Consider the following 21621-nt stretch of genomic DNA (forward strand, 5'->3'; position numbering starts at 1 on the left):
GATCACCTTGTAACCTCCCCAGCGCTTTGAACAGTGCTTTGCACATAGTAAGCGCTTAATAAATGCCATCATTATTATTATTATCAGGTTGTCCCCCGGGGGGCTCACAGTCTTAATCCCCATTTTACAGATGAGGCAACTAAGGCCCAGAGAAGTGAAGTGACTTGCCCAAAGTCACACAGCTGACAATTGGCAGAGCCGGGATTTGAACCCCTGACCTCCGACTCCAAAGCCCTTGCTCTTTTCCATTGAGCCACGCTGCTTCTCTTAAGGGATGAAGACAGTTAGCCTCATTTGGAACAACCTGATTACCTTGGATCTACTCCAGCACTTAGAATACTGCTTAATAATAATAATAATGATGGCATTTGTTAAGCGCTTACTATGTGCAGAGCACTGTTCTAAGCGCTTGGGGGGATACAAGGTGATCAAGTTGTCCCACATGGGGCTCACAGTCTTAATCCCCATTTTACAGATGAGATAACTGAGGCTCAGAGAAGTTAAGTGACTTGCCCAGGGTCACACAGCAGACATGTGGCGGAGCCAGGATTCAAACCCATGACCTCTGACTCCAAAGCCCGGGTTCTTTCCACTGAGCCACGCTGCTTGGCACATAGTAAGCACTTAACAAATACCATTATTATTATTAGTCCTCTGAGTGTCCTCCTTAGTCCCCTCCTTCCTCTCCCCCTTATCCCCCTCCCCTTCGCCCTGCATTACCTCCTTCCCCTCCCCACAGCACCTGTATATATGTATATATGTTTGTACGTATTTATTACTCTATTTATTTTCTTTGTACATATTTCTTCTGTTTATTTTATTTTGTTAATATGTTTTGTTTTGTTCTCTGTCTCCCCCTTCTAGACTGTGAGCCCACTGTTGGGTAGGGACTGTCTCTATACGTTGCCAACTTGTACTTCCCAAGCGCTTAGTCCAGTGTTCTGCACACAGTAAGCGCTCAATAAATACGATTGAATGAATGAATGAATGAATATGTTTGTACGTATTTATTACTCTACTGATTTTATTTGTACATATTTCTTCTATTTATTTTATTTTGTTAATATGTTTTGTTTTGTTCTCTGTCTCCCCCTTCTAGACTGTGAGCCCACTGTTGGGTAGGGACCGTCTCTAGATGTTGCCAACTTGGACTTCCCAAGCGCTTAGTCCAGTGCTCTGCACACAGTAAGCGCTCAATCGTATTTATTGCACACGGTATTTATTGCATTTATTTACTCTGCACACAGTAAGCGCTCAGTAAATACGATTGAATGAATGAATGAATGAGTGTGGGAGGTAGAGGTGGCCAGGAGAGGCCGGCCCGCCTCGTCCATGCCTCCCACTAGCTCCCGGCCCTCCCGATCCGCTGTCCCCTACCCCCCGAACCCCCCGAGCCGCTGAGTTAGGTATTCCAGAATCAGCAGAGTGTGGCACTGGAGGCCTGCGGGATCTGGGGCTGCGTGGGGGACACCGGGCACCCAGGGCCAAGGGGCAGGGCCTCATCCCCTCTCGCTACCGTATTTCAATCTGCTGAGGTCAGCGTTGTTCTGCAGAGGGCAAGGCCGTCCAAAGGTCCAAAGTTCACTCCGGGCCCTGCCACGGGACCTGCTCCAGGCTGTCCATCCCCTCGCCCCCTCCTACCTCACCTCCCTTCTCTCCTTCTACAGCCCAGCCCGCACCCTCCGCTCCTCTACCGCTGATCTCCTCCCCGTACCTCGTTCTTGCCTGTCCCGCCATCGACCCCCAGCCCACGTCATCCCCCGGGTCTGGAATGCCCTCCCTCTGCCCATCCGCCAAGCTAGCTCTCTTCCTCCCTTCAAGGCCCTGCTGAGAGCTCACCTCCTCCAGGAGGCCTTCCCAGACTGAGCCCCTTCCTTCCTCTCCCCCTCGTCCCCCTCTCCATCCCCCCATCTTACCTCCTTCCCTTCCCCACAGCACCTGTATAGATGTATATATGTTTGTACATATTTTTTACTCTATTTATTTATTTGTTTATTTTATTTGTACATATCTATTCTATTTATTTTATTTTGTTGATATGTTTGGTTTTGTTCTCTGTCTCCCCCGTTTAGACTGTGAGCCCACTGTTGGGTAGGGACTGTCTCTATATGTTGCCAACTTGTACTTCCCAAGCGCTTAGTCCAGTGCTCTGCACATAGTAAGCGCTCAATAAATACGATTGATGATGATGATGATGAGTGGGACAGAACAAGCCCCGAGGAGTCCCCTCCTTCTACCTCCCACACTCATTCATTCATTCGTTCTATTTATTCTGACGACTCGACACCTGTCCACATGTTTTTTTTGTTGTTGTCTGTTCCCCCCTTCTAGACTGTTAGCCCGTTGTCGGGTAGGGACCATCTCTATAGGTCGCCAACTTGTACTTCCCAAGCGCTTAGTACAGTGCTCTGCACACTGTAAGCGCTCAATAGGTATGATTGAATGAATGAATGAATGCTCATTCCACCAGGCTGGGCTCACTGTGGTGATTGCTAAATATACCGAGGACCAAAGAGTATGACCATAGACACACACACTCCAAGGTGAACTATTAAAAAAAAAAAATCCTAAAATAAATAGAAACAAAGAGATAGACGTGAGAACTATGGTGACTGCTGGGACGACGTGGTAAAGAGGTGGGGATTCATTCATTCATTCATTCAATCGTATTTTTTGAGCGCTTACTGTGTGCAGAGCACTGTACTAAGCGCTTGGGAAGTACAAGTTGGGGATTATCTGAGGAGAAGCTTCCAGAGATCGTGGCTTTTTAGGTAGCTTTGAGGGAGGTTGGGCAAGATCGTGTCTGCTGTGCGACCTGGGGCAAGTCGCTTCACTGCTCCTTGCCTTGGTTGCCTCATCGTAAAATGGGGATTTGAGACTGTGAGCCCCACGTGGGACGGGGACTGTGTCCAACCCGATTTGCTTGTATCCACCCCAGTGCTTAGTACAGTGCCCGGCACGTAGAAAGCGCTTAACAAATACTATAATAATTATTATTATGTCTACTAACTTTATTGTAATTGTACACTCCCTAGGGCTTAGGAAAGTGCACAACACACTGTAAAACACTCAATAAATACCCCTGATTGACTGCTTGATTGGGCTGATTTGGCAGGGGAGAAAAGAAACCACTACTCTTACATTTCCCAGGGTGTATACCGTCTTTCGGCCATATTCGTTCATTCATTCATTCAATCATATCTATTGAGCACTTACCGTCTGCAAAGCACTAAGTGCACAGGAGACTATAATATAACCATAAACAGATACATTCCCTGCCTACAACGAGCTTTCAGTCTAGAGGGGGATATTGCAAGGGCTTAAGGGGGATGTTGCAAGGGACCATTACGTTTTGGGTATCCTCGCCACAATGCCATGTTTGGGCAACTTTTCTGCTGACTTTCCTGCTGCCCCTTTTGCAGTACATCTGAAATATGTACTTGTACTTGTACTTCCCAAGCGCTTAGTACAGCGCTCTGCACACAGTAAGCGCTCAATAAATACGACTGATTGACATATCTATTCTATTTATTTTATTTTGTTAGTATGTTTGGTTTTGTTCTCTGGCTCCCCCTTCTAGACTGTGAGCCCACTGTTGGGTAGGGACTGTCTCTATAGGTTGCCAACTTGGCCTTCCCAAGCGCTTAGTCCAGTGCTCTGCACACAGTAAGAGCTCAATAAATACTATTGATTGACATATCTATGCTATTTATTTTATTTTGTTAGTATGTTTGGTTTTCTCTGTCTCCCCCTTTTAGACTGTGAGCCCACTGTTGGGTAGGGACTGTCTCTATAGGTTGCCAACTTGGCCTTCCCAAGCGCTTAGTCCAGTGCTCTGCACACAGTAAGCGCTCAATAAATATGATTGATTGATTGATTGATTGATTGACTCCAAATCCACGCGGCTTCTCTAAGGCCGCGACCGCTCTGGCCCGCGGGAGGCCTCCCTTCTCGCTGCCCCTCAGGGGCGGCTCCGGCTTGGCGCGGTCCTCCCACCGCGTGAGGGCGCCCTAACGGGCGGTGGGCCGGCCGAGCCGCTCTCTCGCGCGCGCTCTCGGTGGGTCTGGGGAGGGGCTCGGGTGCGGCGCGCCCCCGCGGCCGCCGGGGGGCGCCCCTCCGCTCGTTTCCATGGCAACGGGCGGAGGATGGGGCCTGGACCAGTCCGGGCCTAGCGGGGCTGGAGGCGGCCCGAGGCGGTGATGGACGTGTTGTCCAGCGCCGATCCCCGCCGGGCCTGCGAGCCCTGCCCGTCCCAGCTGGACCCCAACGCCTCTTCCTCCACCTCTTCCTCCTCCTCCTCCTCCTCCTGCGGGCGGGAGGCCCCGCCACCGCCCCTTGTGCTGCCCTGGGCCCGCTTCTCCGCCTGGCTCGAGTGCGTCTGTGTGGTCACCTTTGACCTGGAGCTGGGCCAAGCCATGGAGGTAATCATCATCACCATACTAATGGCATTTATTAAGCGCTTACTACGTGCAAAGCACTGTTCTAAGCGCTGGGAAGGTTACAAGGCGATCAGGTTGTCCCACGGGGGGCTCACAGTCTTCATCCCCATTTGACAGATGAGGTCACTGAGCTGGGCCAGGCCATGGAGGTAATCATCAGCATCATCATCATAATGGCATTTATTAAGCGCTTACTATGTGCAAAGCACTGTTCTAAGCGCTGGGAAGGTTACAAGGCGATCAGGTTGTCCCAGGGGGGGGCTCACAGTCTTCATCCCCATTTGACAGATGAGGTCACTGAGCTGGGCCAGGCCATGGAGGTAATCATCAGCATCATCATCATAATGGCATTTATTAAGCGCTTACTATGTGCAAAGCACTGTTCTAAGCGCTGGGAAGGTTACAAGGCGATCAGGTTGTCCCAGGGGGGGCTCACAGTCTTCATCCCCATTTGACAGATGAGGTCACTGAGCTGGGCCAGGCCATGGAGGTAATCATCATCATCATCATCATAATAATAATAATGGCATTTATTAAGCGCTTACTACATGCAAAGCACTGTTCTAAGCGCTGGGAAGGTTACAAGGCGATCAGGTTGTCCCACGGGGGGCTCACAGTCTTCATCCCCATTTGACAGGTGAGGTCACTGAGCTGGGCCAGGCCATGGAGGTAATCATCATCATCATCATCATCATAATGGCATTTATTAAGCGCTTACTATGTGCAAAGCACTGTTCTAAGCGCTGGGAAGGTTACAAGGCGATCAGGTTGGCCCACGGCGGGCTCACAGTCTTCATCCCCATTTGACAGATGAGGTCACTGAGGCACAGAGAAGTGAAGTGACTTGCCCAAAGTCACACAGCTGGCAATTGGCGGAGCTGGGATTTGAACCCATGACCTCTGACTCCAAAGCCCGGGCTCTTTTCCACTGAGCCATGCTGCTTCTCTCATCATCGTCATCATAATGGCATTTATTAAGCGCTTACTATGTGCCAAGCACTGTTCTAAGCACCGGGGAGGTTAGAGGAAGCAGCGCGGCTCACTGGAAAGAGCCCGGGCTTTGGAGTCAGAGGTCACGGGTTCAAATCCCGGCTCCGCCAATTGTCAGCTGGGTGACTTTGGGCAAGTCTGTCTCTCTGTCTCTGTCTCCCCCTTTTAGACTGTGAGCCCACTGTTGGGTAGGGACTGTCTCTATATGTTGCCAACTTGTACTTCCCAAGCGCTTAGTACAGTGCTCTGCACACAGTAAGCGCTCAGTAAATACGATTGATTGATTGATTGATTGAAGTCACTTCACTTCCCTGTGCCTCAGTTACCTAATCTGTAAAATGGGGATTACGACTGATTGTCCCCGTGGGACAACCTCGTCACCTTGTAACCTCCCCAGCGCTTAGAACAGTGCTTTGCACATAGTAAGCGCTTAATAATAAATGCCATCATTACAAGGTGATCAGGTTGTCCCACGTGTGTGTGTGTGGGGGGCTCACAGTTTTAATCCCCATTTGATAGATGAGGTCACCGAGGCACAGAGAAGTGAAGTGATTGGCCAAAGTCACACAGCTGACAGTTGGCGGAGCTGGGATTTGAATCCATGACCTCTGACTCCAAAGCCCGGGCTCTTTCCACTGAGCGACGCTGCTTCTCTTAAGCGCGTAGTACAGTGCTCTGCACACAGTAAGCACTCAATAAATACAATTGATTGATTCTCTGAGCTCTTACTATGTGCCAAGCACTGTTCCAAGTGCTGGGGGGATACAAGGTCATCAGGTTGGCCCACGTGGGGCTCACAATCTTCATCCCCATTTTACAGGTGAGCTAACTGAGGCCCTGAGAAGAATAATAATGGTGGCATTTGTTAAGTGCTATGTGCCAAGCGCTGTTCTAAGCGCTGGGGTAGATACAGGGTCATCAGGTTGTCCCCCATGGGGCTCACAGTCGTCATTCCCATTTTGCAGATGAGGGCACTGAGGCCCAGAGAATAATAATAAGAATTTTGGTATTTGTTAAGAGCTTACTAGGTGCCAAGCACTGTTCTAAGCGCTGGGGAGGCTACAAGGTGATCAGGTTGTCCCATGTGGGGCTCCTTAATCCCCATTTTACAGATGAGGTAGAAGCAGCATGGCTCAGTGGAAAGAGCCTGGGCTTTGGAGTCAGAGGTCATGGGTTCGAATGCCGACTCTGCCACATGTCTGCTGTGTGATCTTGGGCAAGTCACTTAACTTCTCTGGGCCTGTTACCTCATCTGTAAAATGGGGATTAAGACTGTGAGCCCCCTGTGGGACAACCTGATCACCCTGTATCCTCCCCAGCGCTTAGAACGGTGCTTTGCACATAGTAAGCGCTTAACAAATGCCAATTATATATATATATATATATACATGAGGTAACTGAGGCACAGAGAAGTAAAGTGACTCGCCCAAAGTCACACAGCTGACAAGTGGCGGCGTCGGGATTAGAACCCACGATCTTTGACTCTCAAGCCATTGAGCCACGCCGCTTCTCGTGGCCGGGTCCAGGGAGCAGGGAGCGCTTACTGCAGTCTCACGTCCCGATTGAGTGGGTGCCGAGGCCGCAGGGGCAGCAGCTCTGGCCCGGGCTGCCCCAGGGTAATAAGAATGATGGCATTTGTTAAGCGCTTACTATGTGCAAAACACTGTTCTAAGCGCCGGGGGAATACAAGGTGATCAGGTTGTCCCACGTGGGGCTCGCAGTCTTCATCCCCATTTTACAGATGAGGGAACTGAGACACAGAGAAGTGAAATGACGTATACTACTACTACTAATAATAATGGTATTTGTTAAGCACTTACTATGTGCAAAGCACTGTTCTAAGCGCTGGGAAGGTTACAAGGTGATCAGGTTGTCCCCCGGGGGGCTCACAGTCTTCATCCCCATTTTACAGCTGCAGGAACTGAGGCCCAGAGAATAATAATAATGATGATGATGGCATTTATTAAGCACTTACTATGTGCAGAGCACTGTTCTAAGCGCTGGGAAGGTTATAAGGTGATCAGGTTGTCCCCCGGGGGGCTCGCAGTCTTCATCCCCATTTTCCAGCTGAGGGAACTGAGGCCCAGAGAATAATAATAATAATGATGATGGCATTTATTAAACAATCAATCGCATTTATTGAGTGCTTACTGTGTGCAGAGCACTGTACTAAGCGCTTGGGAAGTCCAAGTTGGCAACATCTAGAGATGGTCCCTACCCAACAGTGGGCTCACAGTCTAAAAGGGGGAGACAGAGAACAAAACGAAACATATTAACAAAATAAAATAAATAGAATAGATATGTACAAGTAAAATAAATAGAGTAATAAATTTGTACAAACATATATACCTATATACAGGTGCTGTGGGGAAGGGACTGTTAAGCACTTACTATGTGCAAAACACTGTTCTAATAATAATAATGATGATGGCATTTGTTAAGCGCTTACTATGTGCAAAGCACTGTTCTGATAATAATAATAATAATAATGATGGCATTTGTTAAGCCCTTACTATGTGCAGAACACTGTTCTAATAATAATAATAATAATGATGGCATTTGTTAAGCGCTTACTATGTGCAGAGCAGTGTTCTAAGCACTGGGGGGGATGCAAGGTGGTCAACTTGTCCCACATGGGGCTCACGGTCTCAATCCCCATTTTACAGATGAGGTAACTGAGGCTCAGAGAAGTGAAGTGAGTTGCCCAAGGTCACACAGCAGACATGTGGCAGAGTCAGGATTCGAACCCATGACCTCTGACTCCAAAGCCCGGGCTCTTTCCACTGAGCCACGCTGCTTCTAAGCGTTGGGGAGGCTACAAGGTGATCAGGTTGTCCCCCGGGGGGCTCGCAGTCTTCATCCCCATTTTACAGATGAGGTCACTGAGGCCCAGAGAAGTGAGGTGACTTGCCCAAAGTCACCCAGCTGACAAGTGGCGGAGCAGGGATTTGAACCCATGACTTCTGACTCCAAAGCCCTTGCTCTTTACACTGAGCCATGGTGCTTCTCTATGTGGTATTTACTAAGCGCTTACTATGTGTCAGGCACTGTACTAAGCACCAGGGTAGATACAAGCAAATTGGATTGGACCTGCTTTGGAAGGTGGCAGCGGGCTGGGACTTGGCTACAGCCGTACCAGTAATAATAATAATAATAATAATAATAATAATAATAATAATAATAATAATACTGGCTACAGTTGTGGTATTTGCTGAGTGCTTAATATGTGTCAGGCACTGTACTAAGCACCGAGGTAGAGACAAGCAAATTGGATTGGACCTGCTTTGGAAGGTGGGCAGCGGGCTGGGACTTGGCTACAGCCGTACCAGTAATAATAATAATAATGATAATAATAATAATAATAACAATAACAACAGCCACAGTTGTGGTATTTGCTGAGCGCTTAATATGTGTCAGGCGCTGTACTAAACTCCGGGATAGTTGATACAAGCAAATTGGGTTAGACCTGCTTTGGCAAGTGGCAGTGGGCTGGGGCTTGGCTACAGCCACACCAGTAATCATCATCATCATCATCATCATAATAATAATAATAATAATAATAGTTACAATTGTGGTATTTGCTAAGTGCTTACTATGTGTCAGGCACTGTACTAAGCTCCAGGGTAGATACACGCAAATCGGATTGGACCTGCGTTGGAAGGTGGCAGCGGGCTGGGGCTCGGTTACAGCCATACCAGTAATAATAATGATAATTACAATTGTGGTATATGCTAAGCGCTTAATATGTGTCAGGCACTGTACTAAGCACCGAGATAGAGACAAGCAAATTGGATTGAACCTGCTTTGGAAGCTGGCAGCGGGCTGGGACTCGGCTACAGTCGTACCAGTAATAATAATAATAATAATAATAATAATAATAATAATAATAATAGCTACAGTTGTGGTATTTGCTGAGCGCTTAATATGTGTCAGGCACTGTACTAAACGCCGGGGTAGTTGATACAAGCAAATCGGGTTAGACCTGCTTTGGCAGGTGGCAGTGGGCTGGGGCTGGGCTACAGCCACACCAGTAATAATAATAATAATAGTTACAATTGTGGTATTTGCTAAGTGCTTACTGTGTGTCAGGCACTGTACTGAGCGCCAGCGTAGACAGAAGCAAATCGGGTTGGACCCGCTTTGGCAGGTGGCAGTGGGCTGGGGCTCGGCTGCAGCCGCACCAGTTACAATAATAATAATAATAATAGTTACAACAGTGGTATTTGCTAAGCACTTACTATGTGTCAGACACTGTACTAAGCGCCAGCGTAGATAGAAGCAAATCGGGTTGGACCTGCTTTGGCAGGTGGCAGTGGGCTGAGGCTCGGCTGCAGCCGCACCAGTTGTAATAATAATAATAATAATAATAGTTACAACAGTGGTATTTGCTAAGCACTTACTATGTGTCAGACACTGTACTAAGCGCCAGCGTAGATAGAAGCAAATCGGGTTGGACCTGCTTTGGCAGGTGGCAGTGGGCTGAGGCTCGGCTGCAGCCGCACCAGTTATAATAATAATAATAATAATAATAATAATAATAATAATAACAATAATAGTTACAATTGTGGTATTTGCTAAGCACTTACTATGTGTCAGACACTGTATTAAGCGCCAGCGTAGACAGAGGCAAATCGGGTTGGACCTGCTTTGGCAGGTGGCAGTGGGCTGAGGCTCGGCTGCAGCCGCACCAGTTATAATAATAATAATAATAATAATAATAGTTACAATTGTGGTATTTGCTAAGCACTTACTATGTGTCAGACACTGTACTGAGCGCCAGCGTAGACAGAGGCAAATCGGGTTGGACCTGCTTTGGCAGGTGGCAGTGTGCTGAGGCTCGGCTGCAGCCGCACCAGTTGTAATAATAATAATAATAGTAATTCCAATTGTGGTATTTGCTAAGCACTTACTATGTGTCAGACACTGTATTAAGCGCCAGCGTAGACAGAAGCAAATCGGGTTGGACCTGCTTTGGCAGGTGGCAGTGTGCTGAGGCTCGGCTGCAGCCGCACCACTAATAATAATGGTTCAAATTGTGGTATTTGGTAAGTGCTAGTGCCCGGGCTTTGGAGTCAGAGGTCATGGGTTTGAATCCTGCCTCCGCCACTTGTCAGCTGTGTGACTTTGAGCAAGTCACTTCGCATCTCAGGGCCTCAGGTCCCTCATCTGTCAAATGGGGATGAAAACTGTGAGCGCCCCGTGGGACAACCTGAACACCTTGTAACCTCCCCAGCGCTTAGAACAGTGCTTTGCACATAGTAAGCGCTTAATAAATGCCATCATCATCATCATACCCCCAGCGGGAGTGTCTTATTGGACAGATATTCGGTGCTGAAAGGAAAACAGCCCTTTCCCAGAGGCCATCACTCATTAATTAATTAATTAATTCATTCATTCATTCAGTCGTATTTATTGAGCACTTACTGTGTGCAGAGCACTGGACTAAGCGCTTGGGAAGTCCAAGTTGGCAACATAGAGAGACAGTCCCTACCCAACAGCGAACTCACAGTCTAGAAGGGGGAGACAGAGAACAAAACAAAACATATTAACAAAATAAAATAGAGTAAATATGTACAAATAAAATGTATTTTATTGAGTAATAAAATGAATAAATAATAATAAATAAATAATAATAAATAAAATAAAGTAGAGTAATAAATTCATTCATTCATTCAGTTGTATTTATTGAGCGCTTACTGTGTGCAGAGCACTGGACTAAGTGCTTGGGAAGTACAAGTTGGCAGCATATAGAGTCTGTCCCTACCCAGCAGTGGGCTCACAGTCTAGAAGGGGGAGACAGAGAACAAAACAAAACAGATTAACAGAATAAAATAAATAGAATAAATATGTACACATAAAATTTATTTTATTGAGTATATTGAGTAATAAATTAAATACATAATAAATAATAATGAATAAATAATAAATAACATAAATAATAATAAATAATAAATAAATAAATAATAATAATAATAAAATAATATAACGATATTTTAAAAATAATAAAATAAAATATTTTTAAATAATAAAATAAAATAAATAATGTAAATAAAATAAATACATAATAAATAATAATAAATAAATGATAATGAATAATATGAATATGAATAATAATAAAATATAAATGGAATAATAAATCTGTACAAACATATATATATTATATATATATATATATACAGGTGCTGTGGGGAGGGGAAGGAGGGGGAGAGGAAGGAGGGGGCTCAGTCCGGGAAGGCCTCCTGGAGGAGGTGAGCTCTCAGTAGGGCCTTCAAGGGAGGAAGAGAGCTAGCTTAGCGGATGGGCAGAGGGAGGACATTCCAGGCCCCGGGGATGACGTGGGCCGGGGGTCGACGGCGGGACAGGCGAGAACGAGGCCTAACGGTGAGGAGATTAGCGGTGGCGGAGGAGCGGAGGGTGCGGGCTGGGCTGGAGAAGGAGAGAAGGGAGGTGAGGGAGGAGGGGGCGAGGGGATGGATGGACAGCCTGGAAGCCCAGGGTGAGAAGTTTCTGCCTGATGGGGAGGGCTGCTGGCAGTGAACGCAAGGGCTGTTCAGCCGCAGAGCTGGACAAGGACCTCCTGGTATAATAATAATAATAATGGCATTTATTAAGCGCTTACTATGTGCAAAGCACTGTTCTAAGCACTGGGGAGGTTACAAGGTGCTCAGGTTGTCCCACGGGGGGCTCACAGTCTTCATCCCCATTTTACAGATGAGGGAACTGAGGCCCAGAGAAGTGAAGTGACTTGCCCAGAGTCACACAGCTGACAAGTGGCCGAGCCGGGGTTTGAACCCATGACCTCTGACTCCAAAGCCCGGGCTCTTTCCACCGAGCCACGCTGCTTCTCCGGTATGGCGAGTGGCCTTCCTGCTTCCTGACCACCAGAACTTTCTAGAGCTGGGAGGGTGAAGACAGATGAGATTATGTGAACCATCCCTGCTCTTGCCCAGTGCCGGCCCACGGCACTATTTATAGAGCGCGAGAGGCTGCCAAGTTCTGCCGCTTCCCCTGTATATATCTATATGTGTTTGTACATATTTATTACACTATTTATTTTACTTGTACACATCTATTCTATTTATTTTATTTTGTTAATATGTTTTGTTTTGTTCTCTGTCTCCCCTTTCTAGACTGTGAGCCCCGCTGTTGGGTAGGGACCGTCTCTAGATGTTGCCAACTTGGACTTCCCAAGCGCTTAGTCCAGTGCTCTGCACACCGTAAGCGCTCAGTAAATACGATTGATTGATTGATTGATTGATTTGAAGATGGCTCCCGTTACTGAGCTCAGCGGGGCCACCGGGCTGGCTGGGAATGGGCCTCGGTAAACAGGAAATGCCTGCACTCTTTGATGGCTTCTGATGGCCATTCCGGGCCTGAGGCCTTCCAGACCCACCGGTCCGGCGGCGTGTTGCTTCTCGACAGCACGGGCCTGGGAGTTAGAAGGACCTGGGTTCTAATCCTGGCACTGCCACTTGTCTGTTGCGTGTCCCTGGGCAAGTCACTTCCCTTTCCCGGGTCTCAGTTACCTCATCTGGAAGATGGGGATTAAGATGGTGAGCCTCCTGTGGAACAGGGACTCCCAGAAGCCTTGCACTCTCCATTACTTGGCCACTCTCCCAGAAGCCTTTGCTTTCTGCTTGCCTTAGCCACTCCCAGAAGCCTTTTCTCTCTCCTTTGCCGACCACTCCCAGAAATCTTCCTGAAATTTCCGTGTTCCCTTTGGCCACTCCCAGTAGCTTTACCTTTCTCCTTTGCTTGGCCGCTCCCAGAAACCTTTTCCCTCTCCTCTGCTGGGCCCCTCCCCAAAATCTTCCCGCAATTTCGGTCTTAAGATAGAGCCTCAGGGGCATTTCTCCCCACTTCCCCTTCCAAGTTTCAGATGATCAATCAATCAATCAATCAGTCGTATTTATTGAGCGCTTACTGTGTGCAGAGCACTGGACTAAGCGCTTGGGAAGTACAAGTTGGTAACATATAGAGACAGTCCCTGCCCAACAGTGGGCTCACAGTCTAGAAAGGGGAGACAAGAAGGTTAATAATCATCATATTACTATTAGAGAAGCAGCGTGGCTCAGTGGAAAGGGCACGGGCTTTGGAGTCAGGGGTCATGGGTTCGAATCCCGGCTCTGCCAATTGTCAGCTGTGTGACTTTGGGCAAGTCACTTCACTTCTCTGGGCCTCAGTTCCCTCATCTGTAAAATGGGGATTAAGATTGTGAGCCCCCCTTGGGACAACCTGATCTCCTTGTAACCTCCCCAGCGCTTAGAACAGTGCTTTGCACATAGTAAGCGCTTAATAAATGCCATTATTATTATATTTGTGGCATTTGTTAAGCACTTTACTATGTGCCGAGCCTCATGCTAAGCACTGGGCTAGAAACAGGATCATCAGATGGGTCTTAGGGCTCACCGTCTAGTCAGTCTCAGATTAGCTTCCCTCGTCCAGTTCGTCGCCCCTTCTGCTCGAATTTCTCCCGTTGACACGCTCGGTGCGTGGGGTGAGTGTCGTCCCTTGATGGCTGAAGAGCAGGTGTGTTGTAGCTGTTTGTCCCCGTCTCCATGGATCGGGGGGTGTTGAAGCAAACACATTCAGCGGTTTGGGGATGAGTCAGCCCTAGCTGGCTTTTCATTTTGTCAGTTCCGATCTGGGGACCATGACCCCAGCATTCCTGCTTCCCCCCGCATCAACCTATTTTTACTATTCTATTTATTTTATTTTGTTAATATGTTTTGTTTTGTTGTCTGTCTCCCCCTTCTAGACTGTGAGCCCGCTGTTGGGTAGGGACCATCTCTATATGCTGCCACCCCCTCCTTCCCCCCTGCCTTACCTCCTTCCCTTCCCCGCAGCACCTGTATATATGTATATATGTTTGTACGTATTTATTCCTCTATTTATTTTACTTGTACATATCTATTCTATTTATTTTATTTTGTTAATATGTTTTGTTTTATTGTCCGTCTCCCCCTTCTAGAGTGTGAGCCCGCTGTTGGGTAGGGACCGTCTCTATATGTTGCCACCCCCTCCTTCCCCCCCACCTTACCTCCTTCCCTTCCCCACAGCACCTGTATATATGTATATATGTTTGTACGTATTTATTACTCTATTTATTTATTTATTTTACTTGTACATATCTATTCTATTTATTTTATTTTGTTAATATGTTTTTTTTGTTGTCTGTCTCCCCCTTCTAGACTGTGAGCCCGCTGTTGGGTAGGGACCATCTCTAGATGTTGCCACCCCCTCCTTCCCCCCCCCCGACCTTACCTCCTTCCCTTCCCCACAGCACCTGTATATATGTATATATGTTTGTACGTATTTATTACTCTATTTATTTTACTTGTACATATCTATTCTATTTATTTTATTTTGTTAATATGTTTTGTTTTGTTGTCTGTTTCCCCTTTCTAGACTGTGAGCCCACTGTTGGGTAGGGACCGTCTCTATATGTTGCCACCCCCTCCTTCCCCCCCCGCCTTACCTCCTTCCCTTCCCCACAGCACCTGTGTATATGTATATATGTTTGTACGTATTTATTACTCTATTTATTTTACTTGCACATATCCATTCTATTTCTTTTATTTTGTTAATATGTTTTGTTTTGTTGTCTGTCTCCCCCTTCTAGACTATGAGCCCGCTGTTGGGTAGGGACCGTCTCTATATGTTGCCACCCCCTCCTTCACCCCCGCCTTACCTCCTTCCCTTCCCCACAGCACCTGTATATATGTATATATGTCTGTACGTATTTATTACTCTATTTATTTATTTATTTTACTTGTACATATCCATTCTATTTATTTTATTTTGTTAATATGTTTTGTTCTCTGTCTCCCCCTTCTAGACTGTGAGCCCGCTGTTGGGTAGGGACCGTCTCTAGATGTTGCCAACTTGTACTTCTCAAGTTCTTAGTACTGTGCTCTGCACACAGTAAGCGCTCCATAAATACGATTGATTGATTGATTAGTACTGTGCTCTGCACATAGTAAGCGCTCAATCAATACGATTGAATGAATGAATGAAACTTGTTCCCCTTCAGCCTCCCCTTCCCCCTCCCAAAGCCTAGTGCAAAATGCTTCTCCACAAAGCCCCTCTTGACCAGGTGAGGATGGGGGGCTGCATCCCCTGCCTTGGGACAGAGACTGGGGATGCTGCATCACTGGCAGGCACTTGCTGGGAGTTAGGGAGATGCAGGGAACGTCAAGTAATAACCCTCTCCACTTCCTCCCTCCTGCAGCTGGTGTACCCCTCAGACTTCCGACTGACAGAGAAGGAGGTGAGTCTGGCTTCCTCGGGACCCAGATTTCAGGGCGGTGGGTCGGACGGAGCCTCACGGCGTTCTCTCTTTCGTTCCAGAAAACCAGTATCTGCTACCTGTCCTTTCCGGACTCCTACTCAGGTGAGGGGTTTACTGCGGTTGCTCCTCAGGGGCCGGGGTGCGGAGGGGCGGGGATGGGCAGAGTTTAGGATACGCAAAAGTCTCCCTTGCCCAGTGGTGACTCGCCCGGGATTTGTGGGTGCCAGGGTAGTCCTGGGAGCGTCTCCCTGGGGGAACGGGGAAAGGACCCCCAGGAATGTCTGAAGAGCCCGCAGTTGGATTCAGAGCTGATAGCAAAACGGAGGGCAAGGCGTGGGGGCCTCATCGAAAGGATTGGTGGGCAAAGCCAACCCACACTTACCCTGACAGCATTCTGAGACAGGACTCTGAACTGAAACCAGCATGCTGGCCCGGGCCTGGGCCCTCACTTTGCTGCCCTGGCCTTACCGCCCTGGATTTCTTAATGTTAATAATACTGATAGGGTAGGGACCGTCTCTATATGTTGCCAACTTATACTTCCCAAGCGCTTAGTCCAGTGCTGTGCACACAGTAAGCGCTCAATAAGTATGATTGAATGAATAATAATAACAATGATAATAAAATCACTATGGTGGCCACTCTGTGCCAAACACTGCATTAAGTCCTAGGTGCTCATCATCAGGCTGTCCCTGTCCCAACTGAGGCTCCCAGTCTACAAAGGAAAGAGAACAGGTGTCGAATCTCCGTTTCGCAGATGAGGAAACTGAGGCCCAAAGACATGACGGGAATTGGGTCACAGAGCGGGCAAGCGGCAGAGCCGGGATCAGAACTCTGGTCACCTGGCTTCCAGCTCTCTGTTCTGCCCGTGAGGCCATGGTGCTCTCTCCCCTAGGATTCCTCAGAGCGGGATAATAATAATAATATGGCATTTGTTAAACGCTTACTACGTGCAGAGCACTGTTCTAAGCGCTGGGGGGAATACAAGGTGATCAAGTTGTCCCACGTGGGGCTCACAGTCTTAATCCCCGTTTTCCAGATGAGGGAACTGAGGTTCAGAGAATAATAATAATAATAATGGCATTTGTTAAGCGCTTACTATGTGCAGAGCACTGTTCTAAGCGCTGGGGGGAATACAAGGTGATCAAGTTGTCCCAGATGGGGCTCACAATCTTAATCCCCATTTTCCAGATGAGGGAACTGAGGCTCAGAGAATAATAATAATAATAATAATGGCATTTATTAATGTGCAAAGCACTGTACTAAGCGCTGGGGAGGTTACAAGGTGATCAGGTTGTCCCATGGGGGGGTGGGGGCTCATAGTCTTCATCCCCATTTTACAGATGAGGTAACTCAGGCCCAGAGAAGTAAAGTGACTTGCCCAAAGTCACACAGCTGACAATTGGTGGAGTCGGTATTCGAATCCATGACCTCTGACTCCAAAGCCCGAGCTCTTTCCACTGAGCCACGCACGCTGCTTGGGATGGGAGGGCAACCTAGGGCAGAGCCAGACTTGGCCCCCTGGAGCTCTGTGGGCTGAGGTCCTGGCAAAGGCCTGGGCTTGGCTTGAGTGTCCCGCTCCCAGACTGATTGATCGATCGATCGATCGATTGATTGGCATCAGAGGCCGGAGCCACCCCAGCGACAGCGACGTTTCTCACTGAACGGAGGGAGAGGGGAGAGCTGGGTCCCCTGAGAGACGGCCAGGGTCGATTAGCGTGTATGCCGGCTGGCATCAAAATGGCATCTAATAGCACCAAAGTCCACGGATTGGGCTTCTTCCGCTTAGAGAGATTCATTCATTCAGTCGTATTTATTGAGCACTTACTGTGTGCAGAGCACTGTACTAAGCGCTTGGGAAGTACAAGTTGGCAACATATAGAGACAATCCCTACCCAACAGTGGGCTCACAGTCTAGAAGATGTTTTCAGCCCGGGGGTTGCGGGGAGGCTGCTTGCAGGGAAAGGGCTCAGGCTGTGACCAGAGAGACAGACAGGAAGGACAGAGACCTTTGGATTCTTGGCTGTGCACACGAGACACTGAAATTTTCCATCATCAACACCACCACCACCACCACTCTGTCCTTCTCCATGGTCAGCTGAGAGGCCTCCCGTCCCACCCCCGGTTCTTCCAGAGCTGCCAGGGCTGTTCTCCCACCCCCCTTCTCCCAGTTCCTGTCTCCCTGCAGAGGATCTTGAGCTGCTTAAAGCCGAGGGAGTGGGAGAGGGAGCGGGAGGGGCGGGCGGAGGGGTGCTAAAGGGGGAGGAAAAATTGCAACTTAAATACCCGTTCTCCCTCCCGTTTAAGAGTGTGGACTCAACACAGAACAAGGACTGCGACCAGCCTGGTTGTCCTGTATCTAACCCAGCGCTTAGTGCAGTGCTAGGAACGTAGTAAATGCTTAACACGTACCATTTTAAAAAACCAAACAAACAAAAAAATCAGTTCCCCTGAGTGAGGGAACTGGGAATGACCGGTAGAACCCGGGACCCAGTTCTCCATCAGGACATCCACCCTTGGGTGATACTCCCCACACCACCACCACCACCACAGCCACGGTGGTCAGCCCCTGATCCGCCCGGCCCAGGCCCGGTGACTCTGGGGCTCTTTGGGGACCGTGTGCCGGTGACCATCTTGGACACCCCTCCTTGTTGGACAGAGTGGACCCTCTGGGGCCCGGCCCTCGGGGGGGGGCCTGGTTGGATTCTGACTCATCGCAGCTGGAATCGCTTGGGCATCTTCCCATGTGGATGCAGGAGCCCCACTTGGGGCTGTGTCCAGCCTGATTTGCTTGCATCCACCCCAGCGCATAGCACAGTGTCTGGCACAGAGTAAGCGCTTAACAAATACCGCTATTATTAGAGTTGGGCTGGAGGCACGCATGCATGCACACACACACAAACACACCACCACCACCACTCTGCCCCGGCCCACCCACTAGCCTCGTAGTCCCCGGCCCACCCTGGGGACTACGAGGCTATGTCGTTTGCCCCCAGGCTGCCTCGGGGACACCCAGTTCAGCTTCCGCCTGCGGCAGTCCGGCGGACAGAGGAGCCCCCCACCCCCGGATGACGGGGACTACGCCCGGAGGGCCCCCGCGACGCTGCAGGTGAGCCGGACCAGATGACCCCTCCGGGGCCAGAGTGGAGGAACAGAGTGGGGGGAGCAGGAAGCCTGGGGAGGAACACGTTTTCTCCCACCACTTCACCCCACCGGAGCCCAGGATGTTGCTCGGGTGGAGGTCAGGAGAGCAGGGCAGGTGTCATCGCGGTTGGACCAAGCGAACGTGACCCTGCGGGCGACCCCGGTGGGAACCAAGGTGGCCTCAAGCCGGGGTGGTGGCCCAAGGCGAGGACGGCTGAGGTCAGCATCGATTTTGTGGGAGCTGGGGTTCGGGGTCTGGATAACAGGGCAGGCCCAGGAGGGTCCGAGACAGATTCATTTAACCTCCAGCTCCCCACAGGCTTCAGTTTGCTCACCTGTGGTTGGAACATGCACCGGGCCCCCTCCTCACTCCTAAACCCCACTCTTCTCGGCCTGTTACCCCTGACCCCTCCATCTCTTCACTCTCCTCCTGCCTCATCTGTTACCTCATCTGTAAAATGGGGATTAAGACTGTGAGCCCCACGTGGGATGTGATCTCCTTGGACCCTCCCCAGCACTTAGAACAGTGCTTTGCACATAATAAGTGCTTAACAAATGCCATCATGATTATTATTATTATTCAGGCAGGTGGCGAGGGTGGCAGGGCCCAGCCTGCAGCCCTGCCTCTTTTTTTTTTTTCAGTCGTATTTGTTGAGCGCTTAACTGTGTGCAGGGCACTGTACTAAGCGCTTGGGAAGTACAAGTTGGCAACATATAGAGACGGTCCCTACCCAACAACGGGCTCACAGTCTAGAGCTAGTCTAGTCTTGCCACCCTGCCCTTCCCACCCAGGGTTTTGGCTCAGTGGAAAGAGCCCGGGCTTTAGAGTCAGAGGTCATGGGTTCAAATCCCAGCTCCACCACTTGTCAGCTGTGTGACTTTGGGCAAGTCACTTAACTTCTCTGGGCCTCAGTTACCTCATCTGTAAAATGGAGATTAAGATTGTGAGCCCCCCGTGGGACAACCTCATCACCTTGTAAACTCCCCAGCGCTTAGAACAGTGATTTGCACATAGTAAGCACTTAATAAATGCCATTATTATTATTATTATTTTGGTTCGGGTCGGGCACGGCTGGCCGGTGCAATGCACCACTGGGGTCGCTGGGTGGCAGCAGAGGGTGCAATCGAAATTTGGGCCTGGGGTTTTAATATTAATAATAATATTATAATATTGGCATTTATTAAGCGCTTATTATGTGCAAAGCACTTTTCTAAGCGCTGGGGAGGTTACAAGGTGATCAGGTTGTCCCACGGGGGGCTCACAGTCTTCATCCCCATTTTACAGATGAGTTAACTGAGGCCCAGAGAAGTGAAGTGACTTATACTACTACTACTACTAATAATAATAATGGTATTTGTTAAGCGCTTACTATGTGCAAAACACTGTTCTAAGCACCGGGGGAATACAAGGTGATCAGGTTGTCCCACGTGGGGTTCACAGTCTTCATCCCCATTTTCCAGATGAGGGAACTGAGGCCCAGAGAAGTGAAGTGACTTATAATACTACTACTAATAATAATGATAATGGTATTTGTTAAATGCTTACTATGTGCAAAACACTGTTCTAAATGCCAGGGGAATACAAGGTGATCAGGTTGTCCCACGTGGGGCTCACAGTCTTCATCCCCATTTTCCAGATGAGGGAACTGAGGCCCAGAGAAGTGAAGTGATTTGCCCAGAGTCACACAGCCGATAAACGGCAGAGCTGGGATTGGAACCCATGACCCCTGACTCCCAAGCCCAGGCCCTTTCCACTGAGCCACGCTGGGAGCCCGGGCACGTCTGGAGTTCTTTCTGATCCTGAGCGAAGGGGCCAGTGGTGGAGTCCTGAGCTTTCTTGGGACACACCCAGCCAGCCTCCCCATCTGCCTGTCCACCAGGAACAGGAGGAACAGGAAGAGGTGGTCTGTGTGCTACGGATGGCTCCGTCGGGATGATCCCCCAGGAGTCAGGCCCCATTCCCCTCTGGAGGCAGGCTGGCGAGTGGGTGAAATATCCATGCCCTCTCCACCCTCCAGGAAGGAAGATAAAGAGGTGGGGGGAACCCTTGGGGGCAGGAATCCCTTATTCATTAATTAATTCCATTGTATTGAGCACTTACTATGTGCAGAGTACTGTTCTAAGCACTTGGGAAAGTACAATACAAAAATAAACAGTGACCTTCCCTGCCCATGTTGAGCTTAAAGTTTAAAGTCTAGTCGGGGGAGACAGACATCAATACAAATAGATACTATATGTTGCCGACTTGGACTTCCCAAGCGCTTAGTACAGTGCTCCGCACACAGTAAGCGCTCAATAAATACGATTGAATGAATGAGTGAATACAGTTATAGTTATGGACCTAAGTGTTGTGGGGCTGGAAGGGAGGGAAGAGCAAAGGGGGCAAGTCAGGGCGGTGGAGAAGGGAATGGGACATGAGGAAAAGTGGGGCTTAGTCTGGGAAGGCTTCTTGGAGGAGGTGGCCTTCTCATTCATTCAGTCGTATTTATTGAGCGCTTCCTGTGTGCAGAGCACTGTACTAAGCGCTTGGGAAGTCCAAGTTGGTACAAGTTAGTTCTCATGCCTGCTAACTTGTTTCTCACAGCGGGAGCCGGCCCATTACTTTGGCTACGTGTACTTCAGGCAGGTGAAGGACAGCTCTGTGAAGAGGGGCTACTTCCAGAAGGTGAGGGACCTTCCCACTCCCTCCTCACCTTGGGGGGCCAGCCAGGAGACGGACCAAGCCCAGAGGGAAACCATGCTGGGGGCGGGGTGTGGGG

At 48.9% G+C, this 21621-nt stretch overlaps 1 protein-coding gene across 1 annotated transcript in view; it reads left to right on the forward strand.

Moving 5' to 3' along the window:
• Nucleotides 1-4171: 4171 nt before the first annotated feature.
• Nucleotides 4172-21621, forward strand: part of DENND6B (DENN domain containing 6B) — a 32780-nt gene continuing 15330 nt past the window's right edge. Inside the window, exons 1-5 of the mRNA XM_038756784.1 lie at nucleotides 4172-4421; nucleotides 15661-15699; nucleotides 15780-15822; nucleotides 18715-18827; nucleotides 21447-21527. Of these exons, the coding sequence (XP_038612712.1) occupies nucleotides 4200-4421; nucleotides 15661-15699; nucleotides 15780-15822; nucleotides 18715-18827; nucleotides 21447-21527 (498 nt within the window). The 5' untranslated portion in view covers nucleotides 4172-4199. The remainder of the gene's footprint in view (nucleotides 4422-15660; nucleotides 15700-15779; nucleotides 15823-18714; nucleotides 18828-21446; nucleotides 21528-21621) is intronic.

This window comes from Tachyglossus aculeatus, chromosome 14 (assembly GCF_015852505.1).
Source record: "Tachyglossus aculeatus isolate mTacAcu1 chromosome 14, mTacAcu1.pri, whole genome shotgun sequence".
In the NCBI taxonomy this organism is placed as follows: Eukaryota; Metazoa; Chordata; class Mammalia; order Monotremata; family Tachyglossidae; genus Tachyglossus; species Tachyglossus aculeatus.